The sequence below is a fragment of the Bos mutus genome, chromosome 18 (assembly GCF_027580195.1).
Source record: "Bos mutus isolate GX-2022 chromosome 18, NWIPB_WYAK_1.1, whole genome shotgun sequence".
Taxonomy (NCBI): domain Eukaryota; kingdom Metazoa; phylum Chordata; class Mammalia; order Artiodactyla; family Bovidae; genus Bos; species Bos mutus.
Window position 1 is genome coordinate 58,059,519 of NC_091634.1, and position 22,116 is coordinate 58,081,634.

General features: G+C 45.1%; 1 protein-coding gene across 1 annotated transcript in view; it reads left to right on the forward strand.

Annotated features, from left to right (window-relative positions):
* ADAMTS18 (ADAM metallopeptidase with thrombospondin type 1 motif 18) overlaps positions 1-22,116 on the forward strand; it is a 75,533-nt gene that overhangs the window by 48,035 nt on the left and 5,382 nt on the right. The window contains exons 14-18 of the mRNA XM_070386886.1: positions 5,084-5,225; positions 7,658-7,784; positions 11,419-11,623; positions 13,071-13,256; positions 17,609-17,821. Of these exons, the coding sequence (XP_070242987.1) occupies positions 5,084-5,225; positions 7,658-7,784; positions 11,419-11,623; positions 13,071-13,256; positions 17,609-17,821 (873 nt within the window). The remainder of the gene's footprint in view (positions 1-5,083; positions 5,226-7,657; positions 7,785-11,418; positions 11,624-13,070; positions 13,257-17,608; positions 17,822-22,116) is intronic.

Sequence of the window (22,116 nt, forward strand, 5' to 3'; positions counted from 1 at the left end):
GGTGGTGCTGGGGAGTGGCGTCTGCAGGACCTGGGGGGTCTCCGTGTTCTCCAGTACTGCTGAAGAAAGTTACTGACGGCGCTTGACAGGACTGCTGAAAATATTTTAAAATAGATGTCAGTGACGCGGATGAGCAATTCCAGATGACTTGTTGTTTCAGAGGCGCCTAGAATCTGGGCTGTGTGGTTATTGCACGTCGTCTTGAGGTCCCCTTGCTGCAGAGCTTTGGGTGGGACAGGCTGTCTGCGGTCAAGGCAATGGTCGTGGTCACTCAGGTGTAGACAGACCTGCCAAATTCATTCTCCATCTGAGAAGAGTGGTCAAAGCCGGCATTAGACCATGGGGCCATTTAGAACTTGGAACCTTTTTAATTGTGTCTTAAATTGATGCAGGTGAGAAAACCTCAGCCTTAAGGTCGGGCTGAGGTGGCTTCGTGGATGTGGACTCCGAAGTCACTGGGACCTTGGGCTCAGAAGTGCCCTGTGATTGGTTTAATGCTCTGTTGTCACCAACTTGAAATCCTTAATCACTTTTTTAAACAAGGGGCCTTTCATTTCCATTTTGCCCTGGGCACACGTCCCCCACCATACACACACACAAATTATGTAGCCATTCCTGAGGGTGGAATTGACTTTTTAAAAACAAAGTCTAGTCTTTTTTTAGAATGGGGTGAAGGACAGACTCACAGAGATTGTTTTAGCCAGACAGTCTGTTTCTAAAGGATTGGCTAGTACAGGCATAAGACGGTAAAAGATAAGATGGCTGCTGTGTATTTCATTCTTGGTTACTTTGATCCTCATACAGGATAAAGAAAAGGGCAGAGAATGCTTTAACTATCGTTGAGAAGCAAATAATGTGATTGGCAAATACTCATCTTTTATGTATTTAATCTTGGCATTTATTTGTTTAAATAATTACTTTCTTTAAGAAGCCCTTATGAGCTGATGTTAAAATAAATTCTACAGTCAGCTTTCTGCAGGTTTATACAAATATTGTCTTTTAGCCTACATGATTACACACACAGTTCTCCTGTGACCTTCCAGATTATTGTTGTTTAGTCGCTCGGTCATGTCTGACACTTTGCAACCCTATGGACTGTAGCCCGCCAGGCTCTTCTGTCCATGGGATGGAGTGGATTGCCATTTCCTTTTCTAGGGGAGGATCTTCCCAAATAAGAGATGGAACCTGAGTCTCCTGCTTGGCAGGCAGATTCTTCACCACTACGCCTGGGAAGCCCAACCTTCCAGATGCAGAGACATTATAATGATGCTGTGAGCCACTGGATTTGGGTTTTTTTGGCTGTCTCGGGTCTTGGCTGTGGCACCCGGGACCTTTCATGCGGCACATGGACTCTAGTTGTGATGTGTGGGCTTTAGTAGCTGTAGAGCCAGGACCAAGTTGCTCCAAGGCATGCGGGATTTTAGTTCCCCAACCAGGAATCGAACCTGTGTTCCTTGTATTGCAAGGCAGATTCTTAACCACTGGACCACCAGGGAAGTCCCTGATTTTTTTTTTTAAAGTTGAGAGTCATATTCACTTGTGCATTCAATGAATGCATTAACACATCCCACCAACAAATATAAACTGTATGTCCTATAGGCCATTGGCTGTAAAACTGTAATAGTAATACATTTGTTATTTTTCATTTTCTTTGCATTTCTATTGGGGATCCTTTTCCCTATGGGAGTGGAAGCCAGGAACCAGTTTGAATGCAGCAGGGAATTGGTGGTCCTAGAAAGCGGAGATAAGTGAGCGGATTTCTTTACCCAGAGCACCTGGACTTGAAATGTCTGTCTGAGATGCGTGTGTGACGCAACTCCACTGTATTGGCTTCTGGTGTTAGTAATAGGTGATTCTAAGTGGGGTATTTATTCTAAGGTTTTATGTGTGCTTCTTTTATGCCTAACACCTGCTGGCATCCTCCTAAGACCTTGATTCTGAGAAGGTTTTCCTTGGTGACTAATGAGAATTTGGCATTTGTCAATTTTAATGGTTCTGCCTGTTGTGTTTTGTTTGGTTTCTGCTTTGGATGGGGGTGAGGGAAACAAAGACCCGTCTGTTAACAGTTTGGTTTTTTTCTGGGAGGCACCAAGATTTTGTTTTGTTAGCTGACAAAGGATGACTACACCATGGAATCTTCAGAGTAAGCCATGATACTTCTGGAGACATTTAAGCTGATAGTAGAGTGGAAGCCATTTCGTAGCAGCCCAAGGAGTGGTCTGGCACGATGGAGGTCCTTGAACTGTGGCCACCCACCCAGCTTTAATTGAGGTGGGGTCCCACCAGACAGAGATAGAGCCAGGGGTTCCTATTTTTAACTGGAAATCTGCTTTGCTTTGGGGGCATGAATGCCCAGCTCTGGTGGTAACAGATTTTCCGCAAGACTCATGGGATGGAGAGAACCAGCTATTTTTACCCATGCTTTGAATTTGAAGGAAAAAAGAGACATAGTTAGGAAAAGAGAGGATCAGCAAAGGAGGCCAATAATGTGTTTGCCCACACCAAAAAGAAAGTGATCTCCAGACACAGAGAACAAATTTATGGTTACCAAAGGGGAAAGGGGGGAGGGATAAGTTGGGAGTTTGGGATTAATACATACACACTACTATATATAAAATAAACAACAAGGACCTACTTATGGCACCAGAAACTGCATTATCTTATAATAACCTATAATGGAAAAGAATCTGAAAAAGAATATATATATATATATATATAGACAGAGAGAGTTATAGATATATATATGTGTGTGTGTATTGTGTGTGTATGGCTAAATCACTTTTCTGTACATCTGAAATGAATACAACATTGTAACTCAACTATACTTCAATGAAAAGTAAATACAAAACAAGATGATATCTTGCATTCTTTAGGCACAGTTTGTTGGAGTGTCTAAGTTCTATTTTAAACTCATTTACCAGTCACCTGTGTGATCTTGCACAACTTCTTTCCTCTCAGGTTTTTTTTTTTTTTCTGTGAAAAATTAGCTACATTCTAGAGTTGGAGAAGGCAATGGCACCCCATTCTAGTACTCTTGCCTGGAAAATCCCATGGATAGAGGAGTCTATGGGGTCGCTAAGAGTCATGCACTGGAGAAGGAAATGGCAACCCTCTCCAGTGTTCTTGCCTGGAGAATCCCAGGGACGGGGGAGCCTGGTGGGCTGCCGTCTATGGGGTCACACAGAGTTGGACACGACTGAAGTGACTTAGCAGCAGCAGCAGAGTTGTTAGAGGACTCTTTTAAGATAATGCAGTGCAAAAGCCCAACAGAGTGTCTGACATCCACAAAGTGCCTATAAATGATGGCTCTTTTAGTGGCCACACCTGTTAGGGTCAGATTTATCCAGGGTCCTTGCCCCTTTGAGGTCAAATCCATTCCAGTACCAACCCCTACTTCTGATCATGTTTCTTTTTGTCTTATCTGCTCATCCCAGTACAGTTAACAGACATAGACTCTTGGGCAAATTCTCTTTGGAAGTCCTATTGGCCATCTGCTTGGATTCTGGAGTTAGTGATAGGTGATTCTAAGTGGGGTGTTTATTCTTAGGTTTTATGTGTGCTTCTTTTGTGCCTAACACCTGCTGGCATCCTGGAGACAGGTTATAAGTTGTGGGCCAGAATCAATCCTAAAAACTTATATATGTAGATTGAGTTTCAACCCCTGGTGGCTCAGATGATAATCTAGCTGCAGTGCAGGAAACCCAGGTTTGATCCCTGGGCCGGGAAGATACCCTGGAGAAAGGGTTGGTTACACACTCTAGTATTCTTGCCTGGAAAACCCCATGGACAAAGGAGCCTGGTGGGCTTACAGTCCATGGGGTCGCAAAGAGTCAGACGTGACTGAATGAAAAACACTTTCATTATTTGTGGGGCACCAGTGTGTGTGAGAACCATGCTAGGCTTTCAAGTTTAATGTGAGGGTTAACACTTTATAGTTTGGCCTCCCTTCAACATAATGTAAAGATCTATTTTCTTGCTTTCTTAATTGGTTTTACCCAGAATTGAGGGTCATGGGCTTATAGCAAATGTCCTTGTCCCCTACTAGCTTTCCACATCACAGCTTTGACTGTCTGGAGCTACACATTTAAAGTGTCATGGGCAGACTTCCAGTCAACATAAAATGTACTTGGGAACAATGACATGAACCAGCTCTGGGATCAAAATGTCATTCAGTTCAGTCTCTCAGTCGTGTCCAACTCTGTGACCCCATGGACTGCAGCACTCCAGGCCTCCCTGTCCACCACCAACTCCCGGAGCTTACTCAAACTCATGTCCATTGAGGCGGTGATGCCATCCAACCATCTCATCCTCTGTCGTCCCCTTCTCCTCCCACCTTCAATCATTCCCAGCATCAGGGTCTTTTCCAGGGAGTCAGTTCTTTGCATCAGGTGGTCAAATCATTGGAGATTCAGCTTCAGCATCAGTCCTTCCAATGACTATTCAGGACTGATTTCCCATAGGATGGACTGGTTGGATCTCCTTACAGTCCAAGAGACTCTCAAGAGTCTTCTCCAACACCACAGTTCAAAACCATCAATTATTCGGCATTCAGCTTTCTTTATTGTCCAACTCTCACATCCATACATGACTACTGGAAAAACCATGGCTTTGACTAGACAGACCTTTGTTGGCAAAGTAATGTCTCTGCTTTTTAATATGCTGTCTAGGTTGGTCATAACTTTTCTTCCAAGGAACAAGCATCTTTTCATTTCATGGCTGTTAGTCACCATCTGCAGTGATTTTGGAGCCCAAGAAAATAAAGTCTCTCACTGTTTCCATTGTTTCCCCATCTATTTGCCATGAAGTGATGGGACAAGATGTCATGATCTTGGTTTTCTGAATGTTGAGTTTTAAGCCAACTTTTTCACTCTCCTCTTTCACTTTCATGAAGAGGCTCTTTAGTTCTTCTTCACTTTCTGCCCTAAGGGTGGTGTCATCGGCATATCTGACATTATTGATATTTCTCCCAGCACTCTTGATTCCAAAATGTTGTATAAATAGCTTTAAAATGTTCAGTGAGGTTTCTGGAATTCCAGGATCTGACCTGCGTCTTGATCTCTGATTTGTATCTTATACTGTCCAGATTCTCATGCAAGGCAAAAACCCAGGAATAGCTTGGAAGTATGCACTTCCCAAGGTCACGAATGGAACTCTGCCAGCCTCAAAAAGACACAGCTACGCCTGGAGCACAGTGCAGACAGATTGCTCCGTCTCCTGTGGGGGAGGTAGGTTTCCCAATTCTGTCTTCCATGTCTTTTCTTAAAACAGGTTCTCCCACTCCAGACCTCTTTCAATTGTCTGGTTGAAATAAGCAACAAAAGAACTATCTTTATGAGAACTGTCACTATTTAGAGGGAAAAAATCAAATATTATTTGTACTCTTTGGGGATTTTCCTATGTATTAATAGAAAGGAACCAGCTCAAGCAAATCTCAAGTCAACTACAACCAGGACTCGAAAGTGATGCATCTGAAACTTCCAGGGGGGAAAAATATAAACACGTGTCCCTTTATTATAAATATGAGGATTGATGGGTTGATATGTCTGCCTAGAGTTTTCTTTCTTTCTGTCCTGGCTTTTCTGTTGTTAACTTTCCAGGGGGAGTTAGAGAAGGTAAGCGATAGACAGTGAAAACACACGCCAGACGGGCTTAAGGCTGTGAGCTAACACGTGAAGGAGGGGTAGTCTATCCCCCCAGGGGTGATGTCAGCAGAATCTCTGCAGGCAAGTGGATTCAATCTGAGAAATAACCCTTGTAAGGAAGGAAGAGTCACAGCCATCCCCTCAGTGAGTAGAAGGGAGGCATTTTATTTAGACCTAAGAATATCACATATTTGTTGGTAAGTCAGTCTTTGTTGCACTTGCCACTTTGGGAAGAAGGCTGAAAGTCCGTAAATATGTCCATGACATGAAACCAAAGCGTGAAGGTTGGTCTCTCACTTCCTCATGCTCAGAGTGCCTGGTGACAGCAGGGCTTCCTACTGTGTCCTTTCCACTGGGCGAAATGGGGCATCTTGGGACCAGAGACAGCAGAAATAGAGAAAATGAAGAAATTCTTATGTCTCTGAGGCCTGGGCTTTGGCTGCCCGTGCTAGTTAACAAAGTAGGAGGATTACTTCTTTTTTAAAAAAGATAGAATAATTTTAATATAAATATATATCTCATATGCATATTATATAAATATGTTTAATATACATGATTAATATTTTAATTATTATATACTGTTATTAATACACATTTTAAAAGCAATATGCTATAAAGAAGAAAATAATCTCCCATAATCCTTTAATCAGCAGTAGCCAATGTTAATACTTTGGTCTGTATCATTCTATTCTTTTCCTCAAGCAAACATAAAAAATGCATGTGTTTTAACATACTCAGACACATGCCACACATATCATTTGATCTTTTTATAAGGAACAGAAACCATGCTATAGCCATATCTTTATGCTCTTTTTCATGTAGTGTTTGAGTGTAATCGGTTGTTCATACATTGAATGGTCTTTAAGATCATTTTCAGTAATTTTTTGGTATCCAGGGAATGCAGACTTTCTTGGAAAGGAGAGAGAGTCCATTTTCCACTTACAGGGAATAAAGACAATCAAAGGGATGATGTTGGGCAGATGCACTGTGGGGTTCTGCCTTGCCTTGAATTAGCATCCCCTTCCTGTGACTCACAGACCATGGTGGGTCTGAGGCATAAGAGGAGTCCAAATGAATACATTCTCCAGAAGCAAACTCTTAACTGTAGAGAGTCCTGATGTTTTGATCAGTTCCTCCTGAACATACTGGAGAAGGAAATGGCAACCCACTCCAGTGCTCTTGCCTGGAAAATCCCTTGGACAGAGGAGCCTGGTAGGTTACAGTCCATAGCGTTGCAAAGAGTTGGACACGATGAGCGACTTCACTTTCCTTTCCCTGAATATAAACCCACTTCAACCTAATCATTCTAGCAGGGGTGACTTTTCATTGATGCTCAGATTCCATTTTAAGGAAAAGTCCATGTGAATAAAAACAATTAAAAGAGGAGGCAGGCTTCCTATACAGGGAGCTGTCAAATACAGTTATTCTGTACATCTCCGATGAGAGGTCCGAAAATGAACATTGAAAGCCAGGCAGTAGGGTTAACAGACAGAAACAAAAAACAGAGTTGTGTGAACAGATTTGAATACATGGTTGGTGAGTGCAAGTTTCCGTTTATATATGCTCCACAGTCTTATGGAAATAAAAGTTGCCTCATGAAAACACAGAATCTTAGAGTTTCCACAATTAATTCACCCGTGACTGTTCTTTGAAGACCATTTTTTCATTAGATATGTGCAATGTAAATTAAAGCTTGTGAGACATTTCCCTTTACAGCAGCCCTGTTTTCAAAAGGTCGTTTTTATCACTGTATGATTCTAGAATCCATGGTGGTCTCGAATACCAAGAAGCTGCATGTTAAAAATATTAAACTATGGAAGCAGTTATCTCAGGAGAGGTGGAGATAGAAGTGGGATTCACATGTATTGTAGATGTTTTTAAAGTGTTTTCACACACTATTTGGATTCTGTCTTCAGTAAAATATCAGAACCCTGGTACATGGGAAGCTAAACTTGGAAACTAAATGGCATTGGTTATCTGTAGTTTTCACTTGGTAACTTTTGATGTCTTATTAGGTTACATAAGTGTCAAGGCCGTTTGCTTACGAGATCAGAACACTCAAGTCAATTCCTCGTTCTGCAATGCAAGAGCCAGGCCAGCAACTGAACCCAAAATGTGCAATGCTTTCTCCTGCCCTGCCTAGTAAGTCATCTGGGACTGTCTCTCTGGTTGCACTTGTACTTGGGTACTTTATTGTTGATATGAGATGATTGAAGCCACTGTCAATGCCTCTGATCAAAAGTGATTCAAAGATAGAAAGTATAACCCTCACCCTCTAAAAAGTCAATAGAAGAAAGAGATGGTATTTGGCATTAAAATATGTAACTTGAAAAACACAAATTTACTTTAGATGTTCAGACCCTGTCTATGCCAGTGTAATCCTGGGGTTAAAAAAAAAAAGGCATAAAGGCATCTTTTTTTAACCTTTAGAGACCCCTCTTCTCTGAACTAAATCAAACAGATATTTAAATAACACAGAAACCTAAATTTCCCTGCGGTTGTGCACTCAACTTTTATAGAGTCATCCAAGAATTTAAAAATCGTATTACTGTGCAACCCATGAAACCTCACATGCAAATTACACAGTAGCAAGACATAAAGTCAAAAGGCAGGACTGCAGCCTGAGTAGTAACCCCGTTTTTGATGAGGACACTCTGTGGGGATCTCAGTGGGTTTGCAGCGGGATTGATTTTAGCCACGCTATTGTTTGAACACTAATTTTAAGTAATGTTCCCAAGGCAAATGGAGTCTCTTCTGGTTTGAGTTACCTTCTGCCAAATGTATTTATATAGAGTTGACAGAGTTTCTTCAGAAGCAGAGCTGCACTCCCTGATCTCCCTGATCATCTTAATAAGCAGTGTTTGCTTTGTGGTGATGAAGTTATATTGTGTAATCTATTTTTCCTTGTCAAGAGTGTATGTCATAATTGTTTGGGGCTTCAGCTACCCACCGATCCCCTACACCCAACTGTCAACTTGGGTTTTCTCTTAGAATTTGGAACTAGCTCTATCCTGAACACAAAAAGAAGAAAGAAATTTGAGGGGCTTCTGTGGATTTATCTCTCTTGCCAAGAAATGTCTGGCTCTAAACATATCCAGTGGCCCTAATAACCAGTGTTATCGACCCTTGTGGAATAATCTGTCCTTTAGATGGGTTTGTATATGTTTATATACATGTAGGGATTGTCAAAACACTTGAATGGCAAGCTGCTGTCTTCTTATTTAAAGCCTCCTTTCCACCATTGTTGACCAACCCCATGGACTACACAGTCCATGGAATTCTCCAGGCCAGGATACTGGAGTGGGTAGCTATTCCCTTCTCCAGGGGATCTTCCCAACCCAGGGATCGAACCCAGGTCTCCCACATTGCAGGCAGATTCTTTATCAGCTGAGCCACAAGGGAAGCCCAAGGAAAGACAGGGACCCCGTTCATATGTACATCCATGAAGAGGGAGACAGCATCGGTAATGCTTACCTCCTAGAACTTTCCTGATGACCCCATGTATTAACAGAAACAGTATTCTGGGCAGTGACAAGGTTCTCTGGCTATTTGAAAGCAAAGCTTCCCCTGCAATGACTACAGAGCTGGAGTGGTGGAGTGGACGGGCTCTTTCGCTGTTTCCCTTTTTGCCACCTCTTCTTATCACAGTATTTCCTGTCGAGTAATGGAATCTTTTAGGGACTGTTCTTCAGCAGGGATATACTAGGTATCAGGCCTTAGACCATTAGAATTCTAAGGACAGAGGCGTTCATCTGATCTAAGCCCATTATTTTCCCTGTAACAACCATGTGCTATGCCCTGAGAGCATGCCAGGTCCTCAGTTCAGGACTGGAAGATGGACATGAGTAATTAGTAGTTGCTGCCATCAGTGAACCCACCATCTAAGGGAAGAGGTGGATGTGCAAACAAATAACTGAGATGCCGTGAGACACATGCTGTAAGAACGACACATGAGAAAAGCAGTAAGGGGGCTCCCCTGGTGGTCCAGCCGTCAGGACTCCATGCTTCCATGGCAGGAGGCATCACAGTTTGATCCCTGGTTGGGGAAACTAAGATCCTGAAATGGAGAGTGAGCCTGGGGCCCACGTGTGGAGAACCAAGCGTGTCACAAAAAAAGTATGTTATGCTCTTTCTAGTACTTTTCCAAATTCATCATATTTGCCGTGTAAGAAAAGAAACTTGAATCTGGCAGACAAAAATGCCACCCGTATGGGCAAATGTTAAAACCCATACTTTCATGATCATAGATATCTTTTCTTTGCCTCTTACTGGAAGATAAAGTGTTGTACAAATATAAGGAACCATTTGCTATCATCTTTCTTTCACTGAATTAGATAACATGGATTATGCAATGTTTTAGAATACCTGTAATCCTAGAACTTGTATGGCAAGTTCTCTGCTGCTGCTGCTGCTAAGTCACTTCAGTTGTGTCCGACTCTGTGCGACCCCATAGATGGCAGCCCACCAGGCTCCCCTGTCCCTGGGATTCTCCAGACAAGAACACTGGAGTGGGTTGCCATTTCCTTCTCCAATGTGTGAAAGGAAAAGTGAAAGTGAAGTCGCTTAGTCATGTCTGACTCTTAGTGGCCCCATGGACTGCAGCCCACCAGGCTCCTCTGTCCATGGGATTTTCCAGGCGAGAGTACTGGAGTGGGGTGCCACTGCCTTCTCCAGGCAAGTTCTCTGCTGCTGCTGCTGCTAAGTCGCTTCAGTCGTGTCCTACTCTGTGCAACCCCATAGACGTCAGCCCACAAGGCTCTGCCGTCCTTGGGATTTTCCAAGTTCTCTAGACCAACAGAAAGGTGTTTAACCTCACAACTCGGGCTTGGGGGTTGGGGAGCCAGAGCAAAAATCGCAGGACTAGGCAAATGCAGTAACACAGAGGTATATCAAAAACATATTTGGTCTTCATGATGTTTTATGTTTTCAAATAAAACTTGGAACATTTGTGAACAGTTTTTGGACTCTGCTGCTTTGAAATGTGTCACCATCTTATCTGGTAGATCTTTTTAATGCTAGGCCTTCGAATCAGACAATTTCAATTAATCCAAGGTGGTTGTTGAAAAGGATTCACGGTTTCAGATGATTACTCTTTAGTGTACACCAAGTCTCAGATACAACAGCTGTGAAAAAAGTGAGCTCAAAATCTTGAAATAAGGAATTTGAGGTTATTCCTCCAATGCAACCGTAGAGTTTAAGGCTAATCAGAAAAAGAGGTTGGGGGAACGGCCTATTTAGAAACATTCTTCGTGAGACCCTCTCTCAATGTGTCTCTCTTTTGCATGTGTGAACGCACACACACACACCTCTCCCTTCTTCACTGATCTTGTGTCAACAGTCTCATTAATTTACTTTGTATTAACTTCTATTATAGAAATGATCAGAGAGTATTGCTTTGATGTGTTCACACAGCCACCACTTCCACAGGCAACTTAATGGGAAGAGCCTGGCTTCATTCATTTTTTCCAACCCTAAAGCCTGGGAGAGTCTCTGGCACAGGGTTTAAGATCCCAGTAAATTAGACTGAATCGCTCAGAATTCCAAACAGCACACATTTCTTCACCTGTAGATGGCAGGAATGTATTTTTCCCCAGAACTATGGGGTAACAGACTGTGTAGGCTTGCAAATCTATAGAAGAAGAATCAGTTATTGGTTGTTGGTTCTGCAGTGGAGCAAAGGCTTCCAGCAGGTGGCTAATCTTTCACAGTAACTGCTTTGGCATTGATGATGCAGAGTCTTAGCTTCCCCGGAAGTAATCCCATCTCTCCCTGAAAGCTGGAAGCCGGGCGAGTGGAGCGCCTGCAGCAGGTCGTGTGCGGGAGGCCAGCAGAGCCGGAAGGTGCAGTGCGTCCAGAAGAAGCCCTTCCAGAAGGAGGAGGCGGTCCTGCACTCTCTCTGCCCGGTGAGCACACCCACTCAGGTTCAAGCCTGCAACAGCCATGCCTGCCCTCCGGAATGGAGCCCTGGGCCCTGGTCTCAGGTAAGTGGGAATTACTGGAGTCGTGAGTCCCGTTCTCCGGGAAAAAGGAGGGAGGCGAAAATACAGGTGGTGTCTCTGCTTCCCCCCAGAGGATCTCAGCTGTTTATACCTTCATGGGAATCACACAGTCATGTGAATGGGCATTTTAATTAGCATCTTTTGTGATTTTTAGCCTTTTTGGTGATGGTCATGCAGCTGGATAGGCAGCGCTAGTGGTAAAGGACCCACCTGCCATTAGAGACCATGGCCCTGGAAACCCATTTCAGAAGCAGATGAAAATTTTTACCATTCTGGAAAAAGAAAGTCACAAATATAAATAAGAATTCTATTGAATAAGAATTAACCACCTAGATGTCAGCACCATGAATGAATGATGTTCCGTGGTGCAGAGCCATGGTCTGACGTCAGACATATTTGCTCATCTCCGCAACTTGACAGGTGGCTGACTCATCATGTGACCCTCAGACGCTTCCCCTTTAAAAATGGGGTAATAGCAAGAGGACCAGTGGGAAGTCTCATCCTTCGTATTTGTAAGGGAGATGGAGACAGGACACTGATATTATCAGACTTAGGCAACCACAAACAGTCATTTAATGCCTTCTGCGTGATGCTACACATAAGTATATACCAGAGCCTATATCACATGACCCTCTAACCACCCCATGAGATAATTTCTGTCCTGGCTTTCAGAGCTGTGGTTCAAAAGCTGTTGGGATCACTTAGAAGACTTTTGAACCACAAATCTGAAAACCAGGGAATAATTTGCTGCCTTCCTTATTTCACAGGTCTTATGAAGGTCAAGATGGTAGGAATAGAAGAGCATTAGCTGGCCATGCAAAGTTATTCCCAAACATTTGATGAGTGTTGACTTAATTTTCCCTGAGAGTGAGCACAGTGCCCAGCCTAGAGATAGCAGAGGACAAGACAGACAGAAGGGCAAGAGTTGGACACCCCCAACCCATTTTTATGAGTGCCATAGTCTGTGGCCGTTGCTGTCAGACGTATTATACTTCTATGATTCCCCTTCTCCAAATCACTGAAAATCCTCTTTAGCCAAATGCCCAAACTGACTCTGCTTTGTGCCAGAGAGAGACACAGTGACAGCAACAAACTGTGTTATAGGCCTTGCACCATTTTCCAGGTTGTTATGTGTGCTCTGCACAGAAACCCTCTCTTCTTCTCCATGAAGACTAAAACATGTGTTCAGACCTGGGACAACACAGCAGCCCCTGAGTGTTCAGATTGTTGAAGGAGATCTAACCTGGACTCAGAGTCTCTGGATTGAGGAAAGATTTCTCCTGCTGACTACAAGGAATTTTACTGGGCATTTGGTCCTGGTGCTTAAAAATAGCTTTGTAAACCCTGCATCAATGCTTTTCCAAGCATTCACCTGCAACACGGCCACTAGAGACTGGCATTTAATGGCTTTTTCCTTTTTAATCTCGAGTGTTCGAAGACCTGTGGGCGAGGAGTGCGGAAGCGTGAAGTCACGTGTAGACGCGCTGCCGTGGCAGAGGCCGTGCCCGAGAGCGCATGCGCTGGCGCCCCGAGACCAGACTCGCAGGAGGGCTGCGTGCTCGGACGCTGTCCCAAGAACAGCCGGCTCCAGTGGCTCATCTCTTCGTGGAGTGAGGTAGGAGGTCAGATGCACTCCTGGGGGTTTCTGAAATGCTCAGCTCATCCACCAGCATCTGGAGGCTTGCACATATACACCAGGTAGCTACTTACTGTTCATCCTTCCCCACTGATTTCTCCGTGAAATCCCGATTGTAAAACACCCATCTCAGTGATGAGGCGATGCATGGACGGTGGAGGTACCAAACTGCAGAAAGCCTGTGTATAAAAATACAGGTAAGGCGAGTGGAGTGCTGTGATGGGGTCTGTGATTGCCTCGGAGAGCTTAAGCTTGGCAGAAGAGATTTCCCAGGGATACTGAGCCTGAGGGATGAGCAGGAATCCGGCAAAGATGGAGTCGGGGCTGTTCAGACAGAGGGTGCGCCCTATATGGGCAGAGCTGAGGAGTATGACACAGGAGGAATGAATGGGGATGGGTAGAAGGTGGAAGCTTCATCAAGCACAGATCGTGATCGTGTGGGGTGGCAGACTAGAAATATATCCTGTTAACGTTGGGGGAGCTAATTAAAAGTTTAAATAAAGCAGTGGAACAATCAGGGTTTCATTTCAGAGAGAGAGGATCCCAAGCCCAGAGCCGGGAAAAGGCGCCGGCATGGATATTGCAAGGATGCAAACGAAAGATGAAATGTTTCAGGGATGGAGGAAGGAGGGTCTGGAGAGTGCTTTCTTTCTTTCCTTCTTTGGAGGATAATTACAGTATTGTGATGGTTTTTGCCATATATCAATATGAATCTGCCATCGGTTACATGTGTCACTTCCATCCTGAAACCCCTTTCCGCCTCCCTGCCCACCCGACCCCTCCAGGTTGTCACGGCACCAGCTTTGGGTGCCCTGCGTCATCCGTCAAACTTGCACTGGTTATCTTTTACATATGGTAATATTCATGTTTCAGTGCTGTTCTCTCAAATCATCCACCCTCTCCTCCTCCCACCGAGTCCAGAAGTCTGTTCTTTACGTCTGTGTCTCCTTTGCTGCCCTGCACGTAGGATGGTCATTACCACCTTTCTATTCCGTATATATGCATTAATATACAGTGTTTGTCTTTTCTGAGAGTTCTTAAAGAGGCCTGCAGGCACCTTCAGGCATCTGTTGGGCTGGGAGAAGGAAGTCTTGAAGATGCTTCCTAGACTCCCAGCTTGGGACACTCATTTGAGCTCTCAGGCAGAGGAAACCTGAGCAGAGATCAAACCAGAAGTACACATCAGTAACCCCTAAGGCGAGGTCTCTGCTCTTACGGAGTCCACAGCCTAGTGAGCAAGACAGTGGCCAAGGAAGGAAAAGGTCACTGGTGGGGCCTGGGGGCGGGGGTCCAGGGAGGAGGGGCTGCTGTCCCAGCAGCTTTGGTTTCTCCCATCAGTGCCCTTCCCTTCTGTGTGGCTAAGTGCAGAGCAGGGCGCCCATCTCTCCCCTCCTCTCTCAGTTTCTTTAAGAGACGTTATAACCAAATGGCTAAAGGCCTGGGCTTGAGTCAGAGGCAGCCCACTCACAGGCAGCCTTCAGTGATGACTACAGATCCGACCTCGAGTTAAATCTCCCTTTCCTCGTCTGCACAGTGGAGCACACGCTTGCAGCTCCCTCACAGCGCTGCTGCAAGTGCGAAGCTCAGTGTTATCCTTCTTTATTTATTCTTATTGAAGTACAGTTGGTTTACAGTGTTGTGCTAAGTTCTGCTGTACAGCAAAGTGACTCAGCTATAAACGCGTACACACACTCTTTTCTGTGTTCTTCTCCATTATGTTTATCCCAGGAATTTGGTCTAGTTTTCTGTGCTGTATACCGTAGGCCCTTGTTTATCCATTCGAAATGTAATAGGTTGCATCTGTGAACCCCAAACGCTCAGTGCATCCCTCTTCCTCCCCCCTTCCTTTTGCAACCACAGGTCTGTGTCTGTGAGTCCGTTTCTGCTTTGTAGATATTCTTTTGTGCCACATTTTAGATTGCACACATGAATGATGTTGTATGGTGGTTGCTTCTGTCTTTCTGACTGACTTCACTTAGTAGGGTGATCTCTGTGTTCATCCATGTTGCCCCCAATGGCATGATTTCATTCTTGTTTATGGCTGGGTGGTATTCCATTATATAGATGGACCACATCTGCTTTATCCTTTCTTTGTTCCTTTCCTTTCCTTCTGGTGGTTTAATGATTTCCTTTTAGTTTATGCTTGTGTTCTTTTTGGTTTCTGTGAATTATTCTATGGTTTTGATTTGTGGTTGCCCTGTTTTTCAAGTATGTTAACCCCTCCCTATATCTGCTTGCTTTAGACAGGTAGTCATATAGGCTCCAACACATTCCAAAAAAAAAAAAATCATCTTCTTCCTCTCCTTCCCCACATGTTATGATTTTGATGTCCCTTTGTTTCCATTTTCTTGTGTGTCCTTTGTTGCTCGTGCATGTGTCGCTGCTCTCACAGATAGTTTTTCCTTTTGATCTGCGTACTGGCTAATTTAGGTGGATTTACTTTCCGTTTGTGATTTCTTTCTTCCTGTATCTTCTTGCTGCTTTTCTGTTTAGAGACGACCTTTCAGAATTTCCTTTATGAGAAGGTTAGTATTGCAGTATCCTTTTAGCTTTTGCTTGTCTGAGAAATTCTTTATCTCCTTCCACTTGAAATGGTAGCCTTGCGGGGTAGAGGATCCTAGGACTTTGGGGCCTGAGAACACAGGGGCGGAGAAGGAGTCTCCGACGGCAGCCCGCCCCCTTCCGCGCTTGCCCCCGGTGGTGCCTCGCCTCTCTGGTGTAAGGTGGTGGTGAGCCACACTTCTTCCATTCTCCCTTGGCTGCGGTCCCCTTACCGGCTGCCCATCACCAGCCCCGGTCCTCCCCCGGGTCTGCCCTCGGGAGCCGAGCCTCAGCGCCTGCCCAGCCCTGCGGGGGAGCGTCTGAGGCCGGCAGCACCCGGAGGTCTCTCTACGCTCTGCCCTCTACACCCTGCTTGCTGGGCCCCCTTCAGAGCTCCCCTGGGTCCTGGTTGACCTCCCTGCCGGTGGGGGGCGTCCTGGGGTACAGAAAGCTTTCCCCTTTCACAGCGCCCTCCACAGGCGCAGGTCCTGGCCCAATTCCTCTTTTTTCCCCCCCTTTTGTCCCACCTGGTTTTGTGCAGATTTTCTTACCCTTTCTGAGGTCTGAGGTCTTCTGCCAGTGTTTGCTAGATGCTCCGTGAGACTCGTTCTCCACATAACTCTAGTTTTGACGTCTCGGGGGAGAAGGGGAGCACCACGTCCTGCCTCTCTGCCGTTTTGATCTGATCCCTAGCCTTCATGATTGATGATGGTTATGCTGATGTCATTTCTTACTGCTTTATGCAGTTCATCAAGGCCCTGTACAGTATCCCATTATACTGTTTAAAATACTTAAAAACGGGTTTTCTCTAATGCCATTTGCAGCCACATGGATGAACCTAGAGACTGTAGTCCTGAGTAAGTCAGAGAAGAATATCCTGTGACATCCCTTCTATGTGGAATCTAAAGACAAATGAACTTACGAAACAGACTCACAGACTTAGAGAAGGAGCTTATGGATGCCTAGGGAGAAGTGATAGTTAGGGGGTTGGGGACCGACCTGTACACACTGCTGTATTGAGAACCGATGACCAACAAGAACCTACTGTAGAGCACAGGGAACTCTGCTCGGTGTTACGTGGCAGCCTGGGTGGGAGGGGAGTTTGGGATACATGTATACATATGGATACATGTGTTTATATGGCTGAGTCCCTTTGCTATTTACCTGAAACTATCACAACGTTGCTTATCAGCTGTACCCCAATACAAAATTTAAAGTTTTTGAAAAAGAAAATTTGTATAGTGGAAGTAAGGAAATATTTAAATAAAATAGCAGTCAGTCACATTAAAAAAAAAAAAAACAGGTTTTCTCAGACTTATTTCATCAGCCTCCATCCTCTTTTTGTTTTTTTCCTGCCATAACACAGCCTCAGTGTATATCCCAGCTGAAGAGAGAGGCAGGTAAAGATGAAGGACAGTTGCTTGTTACCTGTGGTTCTTCCCCTGAACTGCCTGTAAGCCCAGTCCCTGCGCCCTGCCTCCTGCCCTGGACATCCGGCCACGACACAGTGACCCTGACCTCATCCTCTGCTGGTCTCGTCTTTCTCTCGGGCTCTGTCTCGCTCACCTTGTGTGCCATGTCATGGCAGCGCCTGCCTTTATTTTGTGGTGCTGAGCCATGCTGTGCCCTTGGGAAAGTAACTCCAGTCCTCTGGCTTCTGTAGCCTGCGGGACTTGAGGCCCTGCCTTCAGGAGCCTGGTGGGCTGTGGCTGACCTGCCCTAGCCCCATCCCTCTGATTACACGTGGATGGTGGAGCCCGCACCCTGACGCCTCCTTTCTTGCCCCACAGTGTTCCGTGAGCTGTGGTCTGGGAGTGAGGAAGAGGGAGATGAAATGCAGCGAGAAGGCCTTCCAAGGCAAGCTGATAACTCTCCCCGAGCGACGGTGCCGCAATATTAAGAAACCAAACGTGGACTTGGAGGAAACCTGCAGCCGGGGGGCGTGTCCCGCCCATCCAGTGTACAGTCTGGCCGCTGGGTGGTATTCATCGCCATGGCAACAGGTGAGCACACAGAGACTGAGGGGGGTTAAAGTTAAGCAAGATTCCATTTACAACTGCTGTTAGGGACCTGTCCGAACGACCTGAGTCCCTGGGCAGGTTCCAGCATCGGTGAGCCTCCATTTTCACATCTATAAAACAGAGATGATAATATTGTGCAGAGTTAGGTTTTTTCTTTTCTGTTTTGTTTCAATGAATAAGTAATACAAAGCAGTTAGTCCCAAGGTATTGCTAATGTTCATAGTTGTTGCTGCTATTAAAACCACCACTAGAGTCTTCTGTGTTTTAGTCTGCTCATGAGTCTTGACTGACTCGGTTCTCGTGTTTCTGAGTAATATCAATGATGGCTAGCATTTGTCCAGCCATTTCTATGCACTGTGTTACATCCTGTACACCTGTCTATCTCCTCCCTTCATCCTGGAGGTGATGTTGTGAGCTTAGTCACTCAGGTGTGCTTTGTGACCCCATGAACTGTAGCCCACCAGGCTCCTCTGTTCAAGGGGTTTTTCGGGCAAGAATACTGGAGTGTGTTTGCCATTTCCTCCTCCAGGGGATCTTTTTGACCCAGGGATGGAACACACGTGTCTTGTATCTCATGCACTGCAGGTGGATTCTTTACCAGCTGAGACATTGGGAAAGTGGTCTTATTTGTGGGTATTATTGTCCCTGTTTTGTGGATGAGGCTGGTAAAGCTCAGAGTTAGGCAGTTGATCAGCCAAGGACACACAACTTCTAAATTCAGATGTTACAGGTGTCCTTTTCCTCAGAAGACTTGGAAGAAACTTTAGATGCGTTGGTTTGATGCTTATGAGCTGGGACTGGTTTGGGATGCTGAGTCTGAGAGAACAACGTGTCCTCAGGAATCCAAAGCTATGGTTTGGTTGGCCCTTGCATTGTTATAGCTAACAGGTGTTACATAGCTCTTCAGAAAAAACAACTCTGGCTTGAGAGGTGCTGCCAGCCTCACCATGAAATTGGATTTCTTTAAAAATTTTCTACCATTATTTTACTCATTTAACAGACTTGGAAATTGATTCGTGCAGAATTATTTAGATCAGATATAAGCAAATGATTACCAATGGCAAATCTACCCCCCCCACCCCCCGCCTACTGCGGCCCGTTTTTGTGGATAAACTTTCATTAGACAACAGCCGTCCTCATTTGTGTGTGTGGTCCATGGCTGCTTTGGTGCAGAGGTGAGTGACTACAACAAAGGTCGTATGGCCCATAAAGCATAAAATACTTAGTGCTGTGAGACGAGAGTTGCCCACATGGCAGAGTAGGGGTTTGCGGGCATGCCGAAATAATGGCTATTTACAGAACAGCAATTGAGGCCAAGACCAGAACCTACCCTGGTGGCTCAGATGGTAAAGAATCTGCCTGCCATGCAGGAGACACAAGTCCCCTGGGGGAGGGCATGGCAACCTACTCCAGTACTCTTGCCTGGAGAATCCCATGGACAGAGGAGCCTGGCGGGCTACAGTCTGTGGGGTTGCAAAGAGTCAGACATGACTGAGTAGTGACTAACACATTCACCAGAAAAGAGTTTCTACAACTAAAGATATAAGAAGGAACCACGATGAGATGGGTGGGAGAGACAAAGCCGCAGGGCACATTTCAGAGAAAAATCACAGTTGCAGAGCAGGGGTCTGCACGAGGAAGATGAGCCCTCAGAAGGTTTGGGCTTGCAGGCCAGTGGAGCTCACGTTCAGGCGTCCCAGAGTGCTGTGGGAAACAGACACACCGCTCTTACAGGATGTGCTTTGAGGTCTCGGGCAAAGCAACGCTGAGAAAGGTGCAGACCTACCGCCGATCCTGCAGTCTTCCGGAGAAGATGTCAGCTGGAACACACCCTGGGGCAGAGACAGTGGCATCAGACCCTCTGGGGGCCTGTCCTGCCACAAGCACCATTCTGTAATCCCCGCTCCAGCTTGTTAGCCTGGAGTCCCCAGGCCAAGCCCAGCCTCCCAGTGAGCGGCTGTAGCTGCAGACCCAGCCTCTCCCGCCAGCAGAGGGACCCCAGCCTTCCGCGGTGGGACACAGCCTGCCCACCAGCAGACGGACCCCAGCCTCAGGACAACCGCGGCCCGCACCAGCTTGGAGGCACCTTGGCTTCCTGCCGCCCAGGGATCCAGCCCTGCACAAGCTCTGAGACATGCTGGACCCCGCAGCAGCTGTGTCAGAAAACAGCTCCCTGGCCACCACCTCCAGGGCCGGCCACCTTCTCTGGGCTCTGCCGCCAGACCCCAGGACCCGGCCTTGCCTACCCCGGGCTGGCACTCACTCCAGGACCTGGCTGAGTGCTTCAGGAGGCGGCATCTCCCCGACCCTGACCCTACCGCAATTAAACCCATGCACTTAGGGGTGATTAATCCACAACAGAGGAGGCCGTTGTAGACAGTGGAGAAAATAGTATCGGCAGTTAGTGGCACTGGGGAAACGACCACAGCCCGTAAAGGAAAGAAATGAGTGCATTTTCTCACACCATATACGGTGTAAACTCGAAATGGATTAAAGACTGAGCTGTCAGACCAGAAACTATAAAACTCCTAGAAGAAAACAGAACATCTGTGGATATAAAGTGGAGCAATATTTTCTTTGGATCTGCCTCCTCTGGCAAGAGAAACTAGAGCAAAACTAAATAAAGGGTGTCTAACTAAACTTAAAGGCTTGTTCACAGCAAAGAAATCTATGGACAAAATGAAATGACAACCTACTGACTGGGAGAACATATTTGCAAATGTTTGTGAAAAATAAGGGGATAATATCCAAAACATATAAACAACTCGGTGTCAAAAAAACAAAACAACCCAGTCAAAAGGGAGGTGGGCAGAAGAATTGAATAAACATTTTTCCCAATGAGATGCAGATGGCCAAAAAGCACACAAAAAGATGCTCAGCCTTGCTAATCATCAGAGAAATCACACCCACAGGGAAACATCGCCGGACACTGCTCAGTGTGGTTATCGTCGCAAAGAACATGGCACATGTTGGTGAGGATGTGGGGGAAAGCCAGCCTCTGTGTACTGCTGGTGAGAGTGTGAACTGGTACTCTGGGGAAAACTGTATGGACGTTCCTCACAAAACTAGAACTGCCTTATGACCCAGCAGTTCAACTCCTATGTCGTATGTATCCAGAGAAAACGGAAGCACTAATTAAAAAAGACACACGCACCCCAGCGTTCATAGTAGCATTGTTTACGATGACCAAGATATGGAAGCAGACTAAGTGCCCATCAGCAGATGAGTGGATTAAGAACGCAACCAGAAGAAAGAATGAAATTTTGTCATCTGCAACAACATCAATCGACCAGGAGGGTTTTATGCCTAGTGAAATTAGTCAGAGAAAATCAAATACCGTTTATCACTTATGTGGAATAGAAAAAATGTAGCGAACAAACCAGTGATTACTGGAGGGGGAGTGGCATTAAGGGGTACACACTATTATATATGATATGTATATGTGTGTATCTGTGTATGTGTGTATATATAATCTACAAAGGCACGGGATTAACCAATATTTTATAATAACCATAGATGGAATATTATCTATACAAATTTTGAATCACTCTGTTGTATACCGGAGACTAACATAATATTGTACATCAACTATACCTCAATTAACAAATTAAAATAGTTACTGTCTTGTTCTTCACAAAAATAGTTAGCCATCTTGACTGAGATGATTTGGTAACGGGGATACAGCTATCTTTGAATTTAGGGATAATTCCAAAATTCATACTCTTTTTACCACAACATATTTTTCCCTCTCAAAAGCCATCTGCATAGTGATGCTTGTCCCAAGTGGACATCCTCACCTGTCCACAATAAAATAGGAAAAAATAATAAGGATAATGAACTGGTAGCGAACTTCTTTTAAAGCAAAATACATGTAAACATTAATTTAAAGGGCTATCTTTTCTCTGATAATATTTTCTTATTTGTTCTTTTGTTAGGAAATATATTTGTGTGTATGCCTGGAAAAAAAATTACTGGTCAGTCCTTTTTAGTCTTTTTTTTTTACCTTCAGTTGGACAGTGAGATAATTGAATTCAAAACACAATATCCACCACGCTATCTCAGAATTTGGCTGGGCGGGGAGGACATAATTCCTAAGCTGTCTCCGAGCGTTATATTTCTTTGGCTGTCCAAGTTCTGAACCATCCCCTCCACTATGGTGTCTGCAGAGGTTGCCTGGAATTCTTTAAATACTGTGATGAACTGGCTGGAAGCGTCTGTATTCGCTTCTGCATTCCTGTGGCAGCTTCTGTATGCCTGGAACCTCTCTTCTGCCTGAG